We start from the raw sequence: 21,219 nt of genomic DNA, 5'->3' as shown, positions 1-21,219 counted from the left end.
TAAACTGCGAAATTGGAGCTGTGGTAGAATATTAAATAACACATCTTTAACTTTGTATGTTGCAGTTTTACAGTAAGTGCTATAGAGTTACCTCTGAGCTGTTAATGCCCTGTTTTCTGGATATTCACTGTGTTGTCTGTTCATGTGCTGGCTGTTGTTGTAATATGGTGGCAATGTCAGTTTCTTCCTGTATTGTATGTCATCTCTCTGAGGACCATTCCATTGTCTGCTAGGTTGTCAACATGTTGACCATGGAGAAATGTTTATGTGACTGTAGCCTGTGAATTACTGGAAACAACAGGTCTTACTGTCTCTGGGAAAATAAGCTAGAATAAAAACAGCCCCTTTTGAATTATATTCATGTTTTGATGTCATTAAAATATATCTTCCTATTTAGATTAAAACAATTTAGCTAGAATTTAGTTATAAGGGTTGTTTTATGGGTTAGTCAATCAGATTATTAGATCAAGGTTACTTTCAGTATTGCAGTGTGATTGGCTGAGAGACATTCTGTGAGTGCCAGTATCTCCTTATAATGGCACTCCGAACATATTAGCCTTACACGCCTGTAACTGATACAACAAAACAAAAACAACACACAATGAAGCTTTCTAAACGCTCTGCTAGAGGCATAGCACCGATTTCAACTGATGCCGTTTCTGCTTTTATCATCTCTCGGCCTTGTCCCTTTGAGCACAGCTCACCACTGCCGGTATCTCCCAGTACAGTAGTGTTATTGCTAGACAAGAGGGATAAGTATCTAACCTTACTGTCCAACTGTGTAGGATGTCAGTAACGGGTGTACGATGGATAATTAAACAAACAAACAAACAAACATCCTGTTATTTCTAAAAACATTGCATTTGGAACTAGGGTTGTCACAGTGCCATAATTCAGATTTTGACACCGAGACCAAACATAGGATCACAACGCTAGCTAGCAAATTGTTACAGCTCAGTCATGTCTGTTTTAAATAAAATCTGCTCGTCACTTCAAAACTCTTTATGCTTGAATTGAAGTGTTTATCACACTTTTGATACTCCCAAAAATGACATTTACCAAAAATGACATTTGCAGCGAACTGCATGTGCAAGTGAACTAGCCATAAGTAAACACATACAAAGTAATTTTACATAATATACTTTATGTTTGCCAGTCAACTTAACTTAAACATGCCTTTACTTTGCAAAAATATATGATAGGTCTGAAATGAATAAATTAATAATAAATACACATAAAAATACACAAAAATACAAATTCGTACCCTTTGCAAAACGACAATCATTCATATTTTACGTCCACTTGTGGCGCTGTTGTGCTAAATACATAGAGCGCAGTCTGTCGTTTACCCCTTCTGCTTTTCTCTGTTATGGAGCTTCTAAAAAAAAGTACTTAACAATAAGAATTTCACGTTCAGGGTTACGCTTAGAGTACGTTTTAGGTTAAGGTGTAGGTTCAGGTAATAAAATTACACTGGTTGTTTTGTTATTAGCTTGCTAACATTCTCTGCTCAAATCGTTTGATTTCTGTGTGTCTGGGGTGCCTCAGTAAAAGAATATTTAATACACATTGTACGAATCCTGAAATCTTCAGCACATAAGTCCCATATGTAGCACTAGTTTGAATTCCTCTTGAGATCCAGGCTGCACACCACTGTGTTTACGTGTTCATATAGTAGCTATAGCACACTTCTTTGTTCTTATTCATTTAAAATCCTCTGCATGTTTTGGGATGAGGCTTTAGTTATACATCCTGGTGTAAAAACTAGAGGTCAGGTCTGGACTGTTCCAGGCCAGTGTTGAGGGATTCTCACTGTCTTCACTTCTTCCCCTCTGCTCCTCTTTTAGTCCTGTCATTCTCCCCTCATTCTGCTCGAGCTTTCCCTGTTTTATTTGTTTGTTTGTTTGTTTTTTGGTCTCCTACCTCTGTGCCACTTCTCCTCTTCAGTGCATTTAACCATTACTTGGACATCATTAACTGCTATTGAAAAAACAAACCCAAAGACATTGAACAAAGAATTGCTACAGAATATGGTGCAGTTTGTATTCTAACTGAAAGTACTGGATATGTAACATTTAGGGTTACAACCCTTTTTTAACCCCAAAACATGCAGTTTAGTTCCTTTCTTCATGCACTGATTGGCTGAGGGGGTCTCAGAGGAAGCACACACTCTCCTTCACCCTCTGCGGTTGCTGCAAGAGGCAACTGGCAGAGATTAACATTCAAAAGGTGCTTGTGCAAAACCAAAATACCTAGAAAATACCTGGGTTGCGTTTGTTTAAGATGTGCTTTCAAAATTCGGCAGTGAGAACCATCAACATCTTATTTATAGTTCCTTTTTTAATGCCTTTAGAGCACAAAATTGGGGTTATGTTTGCTTATTATTCCCTCATATCTGCAATATGGTAACTTTACAAGAGTCGTAAACAAGCTTCATTGCTTTCAGTGAAAGTCAGTGTAAAATGAGATGAATCCAAGTCATTTTGGAGCCATTCATGGTGAAATTTTGACACACTGTAAAATCACATCATCTTTTCATGTGGACTTCCATTAGAAGTTGGAAGGGGTTTCTCCGTATTGGGGATGCAAGATTCTTGTGTCATTGCAAAGCTATGCCGAATCTCCTCTTCCTGTGAGAGTGAATGGGGATATAGGGGATCATTCAATTAGGTTCATATGTTGATTTATTTTGTGTGAGTGTGAGTGTGTGTTGTTGAACCATTCTCATAATGTGGATTACTTTCAAACAGCCAAGAGCCCAGTCATGTTTGTCTTCATTTAGCAGTTTAGGCTTTACCAGCCAGGCTCTGGCAGCAGAGTGATGGTCGGCGTCTGTTTGCATAAACTTTGGTTTAACCTCTTTCTTTAATTACCCATAAGTGACAAATGTTCAGTGAGGCACTACCTGGCAGCAAGCTTTGCTGTGCTTTCTGCAAGCTCTTCTTCTTCTCCCCAGACCTTTTACTTTACTTTACTTTATTATACTTATTTTATTTAAAATAATAATTTTGGTGTGCAATATTTGATTATGTATTAAGAAAACCTTGAATTTAAGAGCCACAAATAAAAAGATGGGAATGAATATAATCAAATAATCTGTGTTAAAATTACAGTATATGTTCTGCTGGGTTCGCAGGATGAAGGGATCTGCAGGTGGATGGATGTTTGACTGAATATGGATTAATAATAACTAACCAATACCACGACTTCAAGTCCAGATGTTCGTCAGAAAGGCTCTCAAAGTGATTGCTCCTCCTCCGCCAACATGAGAGGCTTGGACAGCTGCCATTCTAATTGTTCTTTAATGGAGGGGCGGACCTCTGACCATGTTAGAAACCGTGATGAGCCTTATCATTATGCCTCCTCTGCCTCAGCACTGTGAGGCTGCTTAACGAAGCACATGGCGTTATATCGTGCGCGTCCTCGCCGCTTTCACTCTCTCTCTCTCTCTCTCTCTCTCTCTGCGTCTCGCCTCCTCAAAGATAGAAATCCTGCGACAGGTGTTGAGATCGAGTGGCCCGTCGTCGTAATTACTTGGCTGTCCCTTTTTTTCGAGCAGATGGGTCCGTCTCAGAAATTAATGATGTAGCCTTCTTCCTCGCACCGCCTATTCCCCTGTCATTCTTACATTGGAGGTACAGTAGTCTTAATGTAAAAAAAAGAAATATATATATATATATATATATATATATATATATATATATATATATAAAAATTCAGTCTGATTGCTGTGCCAAAGTATCATTACAGAGACTGGTGGCTGACTGACACAAGTGATTTGGAAAGTTATTCGTCATTTTAATGAAAGGTACAAACTAGGGTGCCATTAGGAATTAAGCTGCAGGCCTGCTGTACGTCGCTCCTTATCTCCGCTTTGGTAGATGAAGCTAGAAGGCTTTTCAGATAAAGTGCTTTTGTGAAAAAATCTGCCACCATCTCTCCGTGCCTAAATATAAACATATTGATTGCGCTTGTGTCAACCGAATTATTTTCAACTTCTGTTTTGCGTCATTATTTATTTATTTTTCCTCTCCTGAGATCTTCACGGAAAGGTGATTGTGTGCCTAATACGGAACGCTCGGCATTTATTATTCTGAGAAACACCATTTGTCATTTTCCAGGTAGATTTCAATCAGTTTGGTTCTCAGTGCCAATTTAAGAATTGTTTTTCACTCCTCATCCAGCCCATCTACCCAATATTTCCCATATAACATGAGCCCCCCCCCCTCCTCTTTCCGGTGAAGTGTTTACTGTTTAGGCCTTGAGCAGTAAACGAATGGGTGAACTATATAGTAGAGTGCTGGTTACACAGCAGAGGCGTCACATGCAGTGATCTACAGCTGATACAGCTGTTTCATTTCTGTCCGTTTGTTCATGTACACTGCCATTGCACTACCAACTTCTAACAAAATGAAACCCAGAATGCTTTGAAAAATAGCAAATCTTTAATCAGGGCTTAGCACTACTAGTACAAACTATTTAAACTACTCAACTATTTAAAATTTGCACATTTACATTTAAAGCATTTAGCAGACGCTCTTATCCAGAGCAACTTACAAAAGTGCTTCGCTGTTTATCCAAGAATAACCTCAGCTAGTTTAAATAGACTAATAATTCAAAGATACCTCTAAGTTTAGACACTACTAAACACAAGCCAATAAGGAGACCATAGTACTCTACTATTCGCCCAAGTACTCTCGGAAGAGGTGGGTCTTCATTTTGTGTTTGAAGACAGCGAGCGACTCTGCCGTTCGGTCACCCAGGGACAGAATAAAGCCTGGACACTGTGATAGCAAAGAGACCCACAGCAGTGGCAGTGATGTCTATATATATATTTGTTGATTTCGGACACCTTTGGGACTCCATGTCTGCCTGCATGTGTGCCTGTGCTTGCATGTGAGAGGTCCCCCACACCTCTCCTTGTCTCCTTGTGCTGCTCTGAGGTAAACCGAGCTGGTTCCTCCAGGCAGTAAGCTGAGAAGAGACGTTTGATTACACCGCAAAATTAGAAGATACGACTTCACAAACTCAGTTTCTCACTCAGGACACCAAATACTACGATGATGGAAGGCAAATAAATCTACAGAAAGGAAGAAAGGAAATCTTTTGTTTGTTTGTAATCAGACAATCTAATCTTTTTTGTTGCTTCACAAGGTAACATCCAGTTCCGTCCGCTCGGAAGCTGAACTCAGATGCAGATGGAGCAGATAGAGTGTCATAAATTCTAATGTATGTCATTACAGGCAGTTTATTGCATATTATGCAAGAACACAGATCTGTTTATTCCTGGACATTTCTCGAGCTCTGCTGATCTCTCCTGATCTCTCCACTACACTGAGGCAGAGACTGAAGGACATATGCACAGAGCTGCACACATGCACTGGGTGGCTGCCATGGGATTTGAACAGGGAATAATGGATTTTTCGTTTTATCGAGCTGTAGTTGACTGTGCTGGTTAGATTGGGCAAATCTTGCTGTTTGCTATGATATGTGGATCATGTCTGTAGGTCATTGTGATCCAGAGTTAAAAAGCCGAGAGATCCAACATGTAGCATTTGAGTTGAGCTCAGTGAATGGATCAGTCCCGTGGATCGGCCTAATTAACCGATACCCGATCCAGCTAATTTTGTTAACGTCGGCACCGATGTCCGATCCTAATATTAGATCAGTGCATCCCTAGTTCCAGCCCAAAATAACCTAGTTCCATGCAAAATAACTCCAAAATAATACTAACTTATAAAGACTGAAATAGTGTATAGTTTGCAATATCTCAATATGCACCTCTTTTACCATCATTATTAAAAAAAAAAAAAAGGTTAGCTAATTTGACAGGTGATATTGCAAACCTTTGAACAGTAGCGTATCTACATTCACAGCTGTGCACAGGTACATCTGTTAACACAAGTGGGCTTAAAGTTTCCAGACTGAAGGTTCAATACCTCAGGGCCTTCTCAAGCCAGCTGCACTGCAGTGTGTTGGGGAGTGCAGGAGTATGAATTATTCCCACTGTCCTGATAGAACTCCCTCTCTTATCACTGTCCATATTCATCTTCCCATGCCGTGTTCTTCCCATCCGTTGTGCTTATCTCTCCTCCAATTCATTATTTACCGCACAAAATGTCGCACAGATGCGAGGACGTGGCCGCGCCGCTGGATGAAGAGTGATGCGCAAGACTGAGGAATGGCCCTGCTCATCCGTGGCGTGCGTGCAGGCCAGATTGAGACGTTTTGGTCCCTGACCCATCCATTTTGCACGCTTATTGTCTGAAATGTACCTGTCACCACCAACGGCTGTCGGAAGGAGACCGGGGGAAAAAAGGAAAGACAAGCCACATGATTTCAAGCTGCTCTTGTTGTCTTGTGCTTTCAGACGCAGGCCTGCTGCAGAAGGATGCCACAGTGCTGAAGCTGCAGGAGGAACTTCAGCCCAACCTGCATATGCTGGGCGCGCTCTTCCTGAGCAAACGCTGCAGCTGGGCCTTCGATCTCGTCCTGCTCTCTCAGTTGTAAGATACACTTTCATTCACCTGGCGTAACGTACCATGACCTGGACTATAATACAGTCACTCACATTTAGTGGACTGAAGGTTCTGCACAAGGGAAGGTATTTAATGGCGATGTAACATAAACTAATTTCATGAAGAGAGAAAGAAGGTGCCTTGTATGCCTCAGTATTCCACTTTTTTAGTGTGCTTACTCTTTTGAATTGCACAACTCAGTGGTAGGGCCTTAGTGAACCCCTCTGAAATGAATAGGCAGTAATGCTAATCACTTACTATATGGACTAATTGGAAGTCATGTACGTGGTACAAACACAGTGCAATACTTTAGTTACTGTCTGCTCACATAAAACAATAAAATAAGATAATAACAGATGGAATGTATAAAACTTCACTGTTGAGGCCTTGAACAGTGGGGTGAACTATAGAGTGCTGGTTACATCCAGATAATATCCAGATATTAATATCCAGAATGTTATTTCAAAAAAGCTTAGAAAGGCTTAAAAAAATTAGTTGGTTCCCTCAAAATCTATTCAGATGAATATCCATAATGTTATATACAATACCTGATACTGATCCGAAACCGTTGTTAAATAAATAAACTGTATACCTCACCATGTAAGGCCTCAGGATAGACTTTACTTTATTAACATTGCAAAACAAAATATAACAAATGTACAAATATACGTAAATGTGCTGAGTTGTTATTAATTTATTAATATAAAGTAATAAACAATTGTGCTGAACCTTGGCACAGTGTTATCTGATCTTAGGACTGACAGTCTGTGAGCGGAGCGAGGAGCGAGCAGCCCCTCCCAGCTCAATTCTCCTTAAATGGAAGATAAGTTGTGGCAGTGACATCATTAGCCCCCCACACACACATACACACACACACACACACAGCTGTCCACCATTCCAGTCGCAAGATCAGTTCAGCTCTCACCTCTCTCTATCGCTGAAAAACGGCAGAAACAGCAAAACAGGGCTGTGGTTGATTTGTCACATACATAGTCATACATGGTACAACTAGCAGTAACATGCTTTGCTTACCGTCTGGTCACATTAAACAATGGAATAAGATAATAAAGGATAGAGTGTGTAAAATATAAGGATCAGAAGTAAAAAAGAATATGAAATACGATCTCTACATGTATGACAGGGATTTTATTTCAGGCATTTCAAACAATCATTTCAAACAATCAAACAAGGCTGAGTTACCTGAATTTGCAGACTATGAATGGTGTAAAGTCACCCAACAGCAGTGTAAAAGACTAGTGGAGAGCCTGCCAAGATATGAAAGCTGTGATTGGCAGTCAAGGTTATTTCACCGTAGTGATTTCTAAAAGTTCAAATATTAGTCCTGTATTGTTTCAATTTTAATAATAACTTCTTTACATTATAATAATTAAAATAATTTCTTTGCATTATTTGAGTAGTTGTTGTCAATTCTGCAAATAAATGCCCTAAACAGCAATATTTCTACTGGGAACGTAGGGGAAATGTTGTCCATGGTTTGTAAAATACAACGCAAATGTAAATTTTCCTGAACACATTGCTTATACATAGTAAAACCAGAGAAGATGAGAATGTATGGTGGTCTCTTAATGTTTTCCGTGGCTGTATAATAAGCAGGATGTATGTGTGTATACCACTACAATTCTTTTAGAGCTTTAGCCATTTTTGTCCCACACATGCTATCAACAACTTGCTGACTATAATTACTCAGAATAATGAGATTCCAAATGAGTGATGGAGATGACCACAGGCAAGAAGCACTATGAAAGCAGTAGAAAAGTGCGAGACCTCATGTCTTTCTGTTATTTCTGGACAGCTTGGGTGCTGTACATTTTTATGACTTTATGTAGGGCCAGATCAAGAAGAGATCTCAAACTTACACAGGTCTTCGGCTGCATAAAGTACATTACCCTTTTCTTCTTATGTGTCAGACAGGAGCTCTGAATGGTCTGTCCCCCCCACAGGCATTTAGACTGCACATGTAAGCCATATTCTGTCATTTAATGTCAGCTAATCTTACACCTTTTTGAACTATTCAGTGACTTTCCCACAGTGGTGCACTTCTAATGAGCAACACCCTCTCAGGCACTATGCTTTACGTGGCTCAATATATAGTTTTAAGTGACAATATAATGTTCATGTTGGCCACAGAAGTGTACACTCAGCTGAGTTTTAAGGTTTTACTTTAGATCAGACCACCGATTTCCTGCAGTCCTAGATTTCAAAGCTACTGCGCAAAAAAGACAAAAGGAAGTGCTTCAATGCGGAAGATGAGTCCCTGTATCCTTTTTCAGTCACCTGAACGGCCTGCAATCATATTCTTGTGAAACAAAAGTCAATAGGCTCAGTCAAGCTGCCACTTAAGAGCAGTTTCAGGCCAGTTATGTGTTTGAGTTTATGATTGTTACTATGTGTTCTGGGGGGTTTCAGGATTGTAAGACACCATGGTGTCTTTTTTTCTCCTGTCTCTCTCTAAAGCTAGCAAATGGACAGAGCCGGCCCAAGGCATACTCGAATTACACAGCCATTTAGGGCCCAAAAGCAAAGAGATCATGATAAAAAAATATATAATAATAATGATATTGAATAATAAAACAAAATGGTAATACATGGTAATGGTATATTCATTTATTTTCATAGTTGGCACACCAATACTAGGTTAATCAGTTTCTGCTCTTTGCTGCTGCCACTGTTGGGCAAATGCAGATATAAGCCACTTGGGTGATTGATAAAGGCCCAGACGCTTCAGCGTATCTCGCTCTAGGCAAATTAAAAGAAAATGAAGAAAAAAGTCAGCTCCCACCTTAGACCTTCTGCTTCCTTATTTTGTTTTGTTTTGTTTTTCTGGCCCAGGGAGAAAGGGAATTGTGCAATATGCAGACGTGGTTAGAGTGAGGGGACCTGACGATTATTGGTGCCTTCCTCACACTTTTGCACTGTATTTTGTAATATTTAAAAACAAAAGAAAAAATGAAACTGGTTAACTTATTGACTGTAAATGCAGTGTCTTGTCTGCTGATGTTACTGAACACATATACACCACATAATGTCGGGTCGGGTCCCCCTTGTGAGTCTTGATTCCTCCCAAGGTTTCTTCCTCCAGCTCTAAGTTTTTCCTTGCCACTGTTGCCGTTGGCTTGCTCACTGGGGGTCTTTGATCCTTCATGTCTTACGTTATTTCTTCTTTTTGTTTTTGTCTTTTACTAATTACTAATTATGTAAAGCTGCTTTGTGACGACAACAGTTGTAAAAAGCACTATACAAATAAATCTGACTTGACATTCTGTATTTAAAATTGAAAATTAATTAGAACATTAATTGGTGAGTTTACTACATCTGTAAGGTTTAAAAAACAATAGCCAGAATGAAGCTAATTACATATAATATTAATGATAGTGGGTACGTTACACACACAGTGTAGTCTATGGAATGATGAAGCATTTGGTGTTAAGGTGGTGATATGGGGGGCCCCAAATGAAAATCTGCTTAGTCAAGTCAAGTCAAGTCAGTCCCGCTGGCCGGACTGGTAGGTGGCAGCTGGTTTGACGCAGGTAGAGGGGACCTCAGCAAGCAATCTTCCAGTAGGTTGGACTGGGTGGCCATTTACTCAGAGAAGGTAAAAAGAGAAAGAGAAAGTTAGTTCTGAGAGGAATTTTATGGAGGGCGGAGAATGTTGAGCATCAGCATCAGAGTATGTCTGACGACTCCGGCAGGTCTGATTATAACAGCCTATTTAAGAGGAGAGAGCCAGAAGGTAACACGGACACGGGAGCACCCTGAGAACACCAGCATCTATCTGCTCCACCGTCAAGAAACCTGAGTGATCGCGTGTAAGCAGCGAGATGACAGCTCCAGCATCTCAGTGTACTACAATTCCCTGGGTCCACGAACCCCTGGACCTGCAATCTTTATCTAAGAAACATTAATTACCAGAAGCTAAACTAAACATATAAGTTTTCAGCTTAGATGTAAAGATTAAGACTGTGTCTGAGTCCTGAACATTATCTGGAAGGTTATTCCAGAGTTGGGGGGCTTTATAAGAAAAGGCTCTTCCCCCTGCTGAGGTTTTCTGAATGTTGGGCACAAGTAAGAGGCCAGCACCCTGAGATCTAAGTAGTCTTGATGGTTCGTAATATACAATAAGATCCTGTAGGTACTCAGGAACGAGGCCATGTAGGGCCTTATATGTTAATAGAAGAATTTTGTATTCGATACGGAATTTAACTGGGAGCCAATGAAGTGCTGATAGAACTGGACTGATATGGTCAAATTTTCTAGTTTTAGTAAGGGCCCCATAAAGGCTTGGGCCGGCCCTGCAAATGGATCTCCCCATTTTGAGTCCTGTTTGTGTTTCTTTATTTAACTGACGTTTAGTCTGAACAATGTGCAATATAAAATAGATCAGTTTGAAGTAGGACTGCACAATATATCATTTCAGCATCATGTGCATTAGTCACATCGCAGGATGAGCGATGTTATGTAAGTCACATTAACTCATATATACATCATAATACGACTTCCTTGATACGAAACGAAAATTTGTGCTGTTCTATTATACCTGATTTTACCTGCCTAGTGTCATTTATTTTACTCCAATGTTCAGTACACTGAGGGTATTAGTAATATCATGACCTGTTCTGGAGAAAGATGGTGAAAATATGGTAATTTGCTGAAAAGTACAATGAGAGTATTGAGTAGAATTATCTCAACCATAACCATATTAAAAAACTATTGAGGAGGAATTATTGAGGATGCCCATTTTATTACTGTTATTCTTTTTTTTTAATGACGTTTTAATTTTTGTCTGCTGCTGCTGTGTAACATGAATGGCGGTTGCTTGCAGTTCCTTCATAGGCAGTTAATGAACAGTTGGTTGAAATAATTTTATATCCATTACTAGATAAGAGCAAAGTCCAAAATCAGAAATGCACATTCATGTACATCGATTAGCCATAACATTACCGGCCTTATATTGCGTAATATTCAATAATATTGAATAGGTCACCTATTGGTCACAGATCTGACCATTTGAGGCATGGACTCCACAAGACCTCTGTAAGTTGCTTGGTGGGGCTTTCATGGATCGCATCAATAAGCCAAGAGGTTCACCCTTGAGCCACAGGTTCTTTCCTTGGGCCACTTTTGGTAGTTACTGACCACTTGACAGTTGCTACTGTAGATGAAGATTATCAATGTTTTTCACTTCACCTGATTGCTTTGTCCATAAAATCTCTCACACCAGTGAGAATGTGCAATCTTCTTGTCATTATAAGCTAAAACAGATGGCTGCATGAGTAGAAGCAGTAAAACAAAATCTCACATATGCTAACTAGCATATGCGGCTAGAATGTAGCACTGCTCAGCCAAGGATTCTACAGCTTGTTTCTCTGCCTCGCAACTAGGGATGCGCAGATCCGACTTTCTGTTCTGATGTGTAATGATGTTTTCTGTTAGCGATGTGTAACGGCCGATACCGATCCGATACCATTGTTGAATTAAATAACCATACACCTCACCATGTGGACTTAAGGTGTCGGATTGTCTAAAACATTAATTTACTAACTTTGTAAAACAAACTACGAATAACACAGATAAAAATGAACTGAATTGTTATTTATTTGTCACTAAAATGAACCTTGGCACAGCTCCCCCCTCCTCGGCATTGATGTTCAGTAAACAGAGTAGGCTGCTGAAGGCCATGTGTGTGTGGATTTGAGCTGTTTTCTGTTAATGCTGTATGCTGGGCAATTAACAAGTATGCTGGGCAATCTTACTGTTTGCTATGATATGTGTATTGTGTTTGTAGGTTACTCTGATCCTGAGTTATGAAGCCTAGAATACCGGCGGTGCGGGAATCGAGTTCAATGAATGGATTGGTACCATGAATCGACCTAATTATCCGATACCCGATCCAGCTGATTGTGGCTTCCTTCTGGGGTGACAGCCTTGCAGACCAATTTGATGTAGTGTGTGGCAGACGGTCTGAGCACTGACAGGCTGACCCCCCACCCCTTCAATCTTTGCAGCAATGCTGACAGCACTTCTGTGTCTATCTTTCAAAGACAACATTTGGATGTGACGCTGAGCACATGCACTTAGCTTCTTTGGATGACCAACACGAGGTCTGTTCTATGTGGACCCTGCTCTTTTAAAACGCTGGATGGTCTTGGCCACTGTGCTGCAGCTCAGTTTCAGGGTGTTGGCAATCTTCTTGTAGCCTTGGCCATCTTCATGTAGCGCAACAATTCGTCTTTTAAGATCCTCAGAGAGTTCTTTGCCATGAGGTGCCATGTTGGAACTTTCAGTGACCAGTATGAGAGAGTGTGAGAGCTGTACTACAAAATTGAAGCTTGAAGGGCTCTTGGTATGCTACAGAGTGTCCGATTCTTAGTTTAGTTTAAGTTTATACCAGAAATAACAATTTATTTAAATTCATAACTACTCTAACTACACCCCACCCACCGGCTTGTTCTTTCATACCAAATACATCTACATCATAATTGGACTAAGCTAGCCTAATTAGCCCATTTATTAAAAAAACACAGCGTCTTTATTGGTTGATATTAAATTGATCATGGCTTGTCTTGATCCTGGCTCTTAAAGAGTGATTAAATATTAAGCCAGTTTGTTTATTTATTTATGTTTATATCTACAAACTGTTGAATTACGTTTCATGCTTGTAGTTGCATTTTTAAATACAAGTGATTTCTTTAACAGCAACCGTTTCATGCCTAAAAAAATACATTTACTGTTACAACCCTTTTTGGAACCCAGAGAGACTGAAAATTCAGTTTTGCTGCATCTGTAACTCCACCTTAATTGATGATGAAATAACGAAGCCTTTCCCTACTATTACAGTCAGACTGGAAAATCTGCACACCATTTTCACCTTATCCATGTTCTATTACATTACAAACTTATGCTACAATAGATTTTTTGCTTCAAACATTTAATCACCAAAATTGCAAAAATTATACTAAAACAATACTAAGTTATTTATCGGTTGCATATCTGTAGACACCCTTAGCCTAACACTTAGTTGATGCACCTTTGGCAGCAATTACAGCTTCAAGGCATCTTGGGAAAGAAGCTACGAGCTTGGCACACTCGTTTTTTAGACATTCTTGCACATTCCTCTTGGCATATCCATAAGCAAGCTTCATCAGGTTGGATGGGGAGCCATTTTTCAGCTCCTTCCACAGATGTTAAATTGGATTCAGGTCTGGGCTCTGGCTAGGCCACTCAAGGACATTCACAGACTTTCTCTGAAGCCACTCCTTTGTTGTCTTGGCTGCATGCTTTGAGTCGTTTTCATGTTGGAAGGTAAACCTTCGCCCCAGGCTGAGGTCCAGAGCACTCTGAAGCAGGCTTTCTTCAAGTGTACTTATCTGCATTCATCTTTCCTTCTATCAGGACTAGTCGCCCTGGTCCCGCTGCTGAAAAACATCCCCACATCACGATGCTGCCACTGCCATGCTTCACTGTAGGCATGGCATAAGTCAGGTGATGAGCGGTGCCTGTTTTTTTCTCCAGATGTGACACTTGGTATTCAGGCCAAAAAGTTACAATTTTCCATTCAGATGTTGTTTCTCATGGTTTCAGGGTCCTCTAGGTGCCTTTTGGCAAACTCAGAGCGTGCTGTCATGTTCCTTTTACTAAGGAGTGGCTTCCGTTTGGTCGCTCTACCATAAAGGTGTGATGTGTGGAGTGCTGCCTGGATAGCTGATAGATTCTGCCATCTCCACAAGGAGACACCGGAGCTCTGTCAGAGTGATCATCAGGTTCCTGCTTACCTCATCGCTCAGTTTGGCTGGGCGACCAGGTCTTGGTGGTTCCAAGCGTATTTAATTTACGAATGGCGGTGGCCACTGTGTTCTTTGGGACCTGTAAAGCTGCAGCAATTCTGTACCCTTCTCCAGATCTATGCCTTGACACAATCCTTTTTTGAGGTCTGCTGATAATTCCTTTGACCCCATGATTTGCTCTGACATGCACGGTCAATTGTGAGATCTTATATAGGCAGGGTTTGGCAATCCCAGATAATGTCCAATCAGCTCAAATGGTGTGCTAGCTGGATTTCTACTCTGCTCTCCTAAATACACCCCGCATTGGCATGCTTTTTATCCAAACCCTTTAACATGTATTTCAGATGTGCTGAGAGAGTGAAGGACCAGCACCAGGCCCCCTATTTGGTTCAAATTAAGCTGGTCTTCCCTCAGGGCCAGTGGTAGCTCAGCAGTTAGAGCACCGGGTTATGTATGATTGTGGGTCTGACACCCAGGCTCTGCAAGCTGCCACTGGTGGGCCCTTAAGCAAGACCCTCAACCCTCTATGCTCCCCGGGCACAGCATTGATGGCTGCCAACCACTCTGGGCTTGTGTGCTTACGATCACTGTGTGTGTTTGATCCCTAGTGTTTATGCATGTGTTCACTGCACGGATGGGTTAAAGGCTGAGACCAAATTCCATCTGTGTCCAACACAAATGGGGAACATGGTTGTCTTGTCCTAATTTGGCTTACCCATGTTTGGCCCAGGTTTCATGTCTTGAAGATGTTAAATTAAGCAGCACAGCAAAGATAGTAGGGCTGTGTATTTTGGCAAGAACCTGGTGATATGGTATGTATCATGATACAGGGGTTACTGTTTAGTTTATTGCAATATTTTCAGCAAAGCTTCTAGCAAAACAAATGGAAATACTTCAGTTTATGAATGTTTTCTTGCACCTCATAATAGATCAATCAAATATGAATGCTGTTTGACTTCACAACACTCACAAGACAGCTGTATCTGTAAGCATATACAGATATTTTTTCAACTGTGAATGAGATCACACGTCATATTTTAAGAAGAGATGGCTTAAGAGCTTGTGAAATGTCGGCTTTGGTTGGCCTGACCAGGTTAAAGACAGAGTTTTCATCTCAGGACCCTCGTCTTTTGTTTTAATCCAAAAAAGGTTAATGAAAGCAAAAAAGACAGAGCAGGGCTGCCTTCTGCAGAGCCTTGTGGGATCTGAGTGCTAAGTAGGTTTTTAATCCCCGCCATGCCCTCTAGACCGCCAGGAAGTCTGGCTTTATTTATGTGTGAAATGTCACCACTGCCCTAACCAACGGTTCCTCCTCTTCATGTGTAGAACAGTGCCCCGGCCAGTCGAGTGAATTCCAATCAAAAGACCACATTCATCAGCTGATCTAATTTTAAAGGTGGCATTATTTAGAGCACAGAATTTGCATAATGTGAGATCCCTTCTCTATAAGCTACTGCAGTCTGTCTTTGTTCTTTGTTCAAAGTTATGCTTTTGAGCCTTTCCGAGACTTTTTTTGGCTGGCATTGATTCATTCCGTGCATAGATTTTCAGCAGAATGAGGTCTTTTAAAAAGCGAGCTTGCCCTTGAGTCGCTGTTTGCATGGCGCGTGGTCCAGTTCGGCCCTTTATTGACGTTTTTCGGAACAGTAAACACGCTGCAATACGCTGCTGTAGATAGTGCAACCAGGGATACCAAAAAAAAATAAATAAAAAAAAGAGCTAAGGGCATCAGAAGCTTTTTGCTCAAACACCTCCAGTACACTACTGGCAACATTTGGGTTCTTCCTCCACAAGATGGGTCAGCTCTGCTCACAGGTATAGGGCCTGTTATCAGCATTCAGACAGGTTTCACTAACACATATCTGATTGATTTTCTCTTCTTTGTGTTCAGGAGGCTTAGCGTTTCGATCGATGTGCCACCATGACAGATCCTCCCTGCTACTGCTGTGCAACAACACACTAAAGATGTTCCAATACTGTCCTGAGTGTGATTTAGCTAGCTGACTTACCTGCTCTGAGCCCAGGGCTTTGCAGCTGTAGCCATGATGAAAATGTATAAAGCTTCCTCCGTTTCTCTCTTCTCCAGCGAGTTTAGCAATGCACTTATCAGTGTTTTTTGAGATATTAATCTTGTGTAGTCTCCAACCTTGCTGACTTAGTGGTTCCAAATTTCTTCCTAATTAGGTCATCTCCAGATCCACCCACTAGCAAGGTATTGCCGTATTAAAGACAATGACTCCAATAAGTCATGTGAAGCCGGCACTGCATCTTCTCAAATGGCAACTAACACAACAGCTCAGTGTGCTTTGAGGAGAACACTAATTGCCAGTTAGACTCCAGTCAGACTCCCACATTGGCGAGCCTCGAGATGAGCGAGGGCCGACGTACCCACTAGGGCTGGGTATTACCACGATACTGGGGGTAACAATTCAGTATATATTGTGGTATTGTAAGAAAGTCTTTTACATTTTTTTATATTGCAAAAAAATACTTTTTAATTTTAGTATCTGAGTAAAGGAACATTTTAATTTTAATGCTAATGATCCTTTAAACCTTTCTGGTATATTCCAAAACTACTGGACTTTTAACCTGTGTGGATTCAGTAAGTCTGATTGGACTAACCACTATTAAGACACATTTTCAATGGTAGTTGAAACAATGGGATCTGAAGAGTACAACATTGCTATTTAGTGGTCTGGGTTTAAACACAACTCAAAGTGAACCACTGTCTGCCACCAGTCCTTGCATGTAAACTATACTGTGCAATAGAGAATCAATACAGTATTGCAAAACATATCACAGTACTTCAATTTATCATTATTTTTTTACACCCCTGCTACCAACCCATTGATTTGATGGTAGTTTTGTAAAATTTTCCTTATTTTCATTGTTAAGCATTGTATTAAAGAATTAAGCTCAGTTCCTTTGGAACGTTTAGATCCCCATCTGATAAACAATATGCAGAGTGTGTCAATGCATTAATGAAATTAGTGAAATGGAGAGAGCTGATAAAGTACTTTTGTCTTTCACAGTGTGTCTATCGGGATCAGTTATGTTCTGGCTGGGAGTGAAGCCTATGCTGCACTGCTTCATACCAGGTGAGCCATACCAATTTGTCTCAAGGGCCAAAAGGAGAACAGTCATTGAGAATATGATACTATAATAGTACTGTAATACTGTAATAATTATAATTATAGTGGGAGTAGTGGGAGTTCTCAGAGGCTGCAAAACGGGAAACAAAAGGGAAAAAAGTTGAATAAAAAAGGAAAATGAATGACATTTTAAAAGTAGATGTGTTTATTTTGCATTCTGAATATGGTACGAACACTATGACTCATTTTTAAAACAAATTTTATATACATCTTTAAATACACAACGAAATAAAAGCCAAGACATTTATCAGTTTCTTTAACCTCCACAAGAAAATCAAATCTTCTGCCCATCATCTCTCCAAAAGCTAATGTGCATTCTGTATGTGGATAAGCAGCCTCAAAAGTTTAATATATATATATATATATATATCATATTTATATAATATATTATATTAATTATTATGAGTTTTTTTTTGTGTGTGCACATGCAGGTGACTGTGTGTAAACATGGAGCACAAAAGTGTGGCAGCAAGCACAAAGCAGGCTAAACTTTCATTTCACAGGTCCAGTTTATTACAACAAATCCAGGTTATAGATAGTCAGCCATGGAAAAGTGCAGCCAGTAGCCCTCCTAAAAACACAGAGTGAACCCCCAAAAATAAAATCTGCGCACTTCACCTTTTTTTTTAACATTCAGTAAAATGCAACATGCTTCTTATTTAAATGCAATAAATGTGTAAATGTATTATCCGTTTCAGCGTACGGCCTGAATTTGTATTCTATCAACATATAGAAAAAGATTGTATTTCTTTATATATATATACTGTTATTTAAGTCTCTATTATTGTCCTGTTATCTTCACACACATACACACTCCACTGAAATGAGACGTTGCCACCTCTGAACCCCATTCTCAGAATACCTATCTGTGACCGTGGTAATACAACATGATAAATGGCATGTTAAGCCTGGTTCATACCTATTGCGGACACACTATAGGGCACAAGGACACTTGAACAAACAGACGGGCACGTGTGGCCTGTTTTGTTTTAATAATATGAAAAAAAAAATCTGAACTAAATTTTAAATGCTCAATTAAAATTTTTTGAAGGGAAATGAATAGTTTACATTAATCAGCAAAATAGTCAACAGATGAATCAATAGAAAATTAGTGGCAGCCCTCAAACATATAGCAAATTGAGGAGTATAAAGAGATCTTCCTCCTGACAGCTCTGCTGTACAGGGTATATGTGTGTACAGTGTCCGTTTTACACTTCATTATTGAATTGTCCATAAACATGTTTTACTACATACAGTTGATCTTAAAATGATGTGAAAGGTCCAATCCAGCTGCACATGTGCCTGCAACTGTAGAAAGGACATATGCTGTATATATACTTTTTTGGAATAAATATTTGATGAGAGCTAAGAGATTGATGTAGTATGTAAACATTGCAAAAGTTTCTAAATGTACCATTTACTCCCCAGGTCATGCAATCCATATATGGAAATATTTGAATAAAGCCAGCAAATCAGAGTAGTACTCTCTAACATGTAGGTCTTAAAGGAATAGTTTAGTGAAAAGTCAAATTAACACTTTTGTTACTGAAACCCTTCCGAAGGGTACGAATCTTTCAAGACCCTTGAAAGATAAGGACTTAGCACGTCTCATATGATGCATGCAAAGCCAGCCCTCACCTTTTCCACCCGAAACGATTGAAGGAAAGCGCAGGGTCCCCAGCTTAACTGCACCAGCTAATAGCCGTTAGACACCGCTTTGAGTGATGAGAGGAGAGAGCGCCATCTATCCACCTGGAGAGAATACGGCCATTTGTGCTCTCTCAGACTCTGGCTGTTGATGACAAAGCGGCATCGCTGGGGATTTGAACTTGCGACCCCCGAGCAAAAGTGGCAGCGCATCAGACCGAGCCATTCGTGGGCCATTTCGAAAGAGTTGAGCAGCACTACAAAGCTGTTAAGCTGTTAGGATGATTGATGTAGTTTCAGTTTTCACCTAATTCTTGAACTGAGGTCTATGCATGCTCTTATACTAAACCAGCATGTGTTTTTCTTAAGTTATTTTGACTCTTTGCCAAACTATTTTTAAAAAGCACAGTGCAGAGTACAGCCTGTTTGATTCTAAGTGATAAAAAAGAAGCTACGTGATACATGCCGAATTTGGTAGATAAAGTCAAATGTCATAAGTGAGAGAGGAAAAGTTATTGGGAAGGGTTTTGCGGCCGCACTTGCGCCTACATTATTTTTTTTCAGCTCCTTTAATTTGGCGTTATAAGAAAAAAAAGATGCGCAGCTGCTTTTGTTTATCCTCTAAAAGAGCGTTTGAACTCTGAGCTCGCGTGCTCTGCCAAGGAACAGATCAAGAATAGCGGTTTGGAGAGCAGTTACAAATGCAATTGCATATTTGGTAACTGCTAATTCACTCATTATATCGTGCCCATAGGGTATGTGATCTTGTAACTGTTTTCTCTTCAAAGCACAGTCATATTTCTCTATAATGTCTCGGGGAAAAACAAAACCCCCCTGCAAACAATGCTTTTTCAGAAAGTCTTTTGAACGAAGGCTATAGTTTTGCTTTGCCAAACTTGAAAGAATAGACAGCAGTGACATGGGTCAGACTAAGGCTCCCCCCACCCCTCGTCAAACTTTCCTGTCAGAAGGAAGTGTCTCTAAAATCATTTTCCCAGCACTGATGGGAATCCTATTAATAATGCATGAAAGCTTATGCGCGTTTTGTTGCGGCTGCACTTTATCAGAACCCACGCGTCAGACACTCCTTAGACATGATGGATGATCAGACAAATTCCACATGCACATCAGTATGCAACCCAGAATCCGACAACGTAAACAGGAAAATTGAATAAACAGACTCGGGAATCCTTTCCAAGACCAGCATACGCTCTCTTAATTCAATTATGGGATAGCTCTAATTGCAACCTGTTCTACACTCCTTTATTTATTTTTTATTTTTTTGCACGTTTAACCATCCAGCATGTTACACAGCATCTTTCCTTAAGCTGATCACACGGTTTTCAAGCGTTGTTTTTGGGACAGTGGAAGTCCCGGCTTCCCAGAGTTTCGGCATGCACGTGTTTCTTATCCAGAAGTATCTGCATTAATGTTGGGATCTGAGAAGGCTTTTGGAGCAGCCCGGTGATTTATGGATGTGACCGTAGTACACAAATTATAGCCGCATTCTTTGCCCTCGAGTTCAAAGGTTGCGGCTTGTCAGCTTTCCTGTTTAATTAAAGTGCTCTTATCTTTTCCTGCAAAAAAAAAAAAAAAAAAAACACCCACTTGAGATCATGCCTGCTTCCAGAAAATACAGTCTATTACAGAGAAGGGGAGATTGGTTCGCCTGGTATAATACTAAAGCAACCATGCACTTCTGTCTTGTATGAATTGTGAAGCGCTTTATTTCAAGTGAAATGATCTATTTAGTCAGTCTGCTTTCAGGAGGATAGTTCTTTGACTGGCAGTGTTGTGTGATTAGGGCTTTTTAAGACAATAGGACCAACTAGACAAAAGCCTTTGCTTGATTTCTTTTCCTGCTGATGTTTAAGGGATTTGTTTCTTCATGTTTGTCTAAAGGGATGTGGGCGGCATTGTGTTTACATGTTCTCCCTTCACTTGCCATGCCATGATATCAATGTAGTGAAGTGTTTTTCAGACTTAACCCTCTATTAGTTACAGTAGGCTGGTACAGTTTGGACTAGTAGCTTGTAATGCAATAGTATTAAATATATATTGAGGATTGATTTTCTTAATATGTTAATATTGTGGTTGACA

The 21,219-nt window shown here is 40.1% G+C and overlaps 1 protein-coding gene across 3 annotated transcripts in view; it reads left to right on the top strand.

Annotated features, from left to right (window-relative positions):
• Positions 1 to 21,219, top strand: part of LOC140537673 (uncharacterized) — a 138,514-nt gene that overhangs the window by 20,828 nt on the left and 96,467 nt on the right. For 2 of the 3 annotated variants that reach the window (XM_072659829.1, XM_072659828.1), the window contains exons 6-7: positions 6,371 to 6,506; positions 17,353 to 17,418. In XM_072659829.1, the coding sequence (XP_072515930.1) occupies positions 6,371 to 6,506; positions 17,353 to 17,418 (202 nt within the window). The remainder of the gene's footprint in view (positions 1 to 6,370; positions 6,507 to 17,352; positions 17,419 to 21,219) is intronic. The other variant, XM_072659830.1, reaches the window with a different exon arrangement.

Source organism: Salminus brasiliensis, chromosome 17 (assembly GCF_030463535.1).
Source record: "Salminus brasiliensis chromosome 17, fSalBra1.hap2, whole genome shotgun sequence".
Taxonomy (NCBI): domain Eukaryota; kingdom Metazoa; phylum Chordata; class Actinopteri; order Characiformes; family Bryconidae; genus Salminus; species Salminus brasiliensis.
The sequence above is the reverse complement of the archived record's forward strand: the minus strand, read 5'-3'. Positions and strand labels throughout refer to the sequence as shown.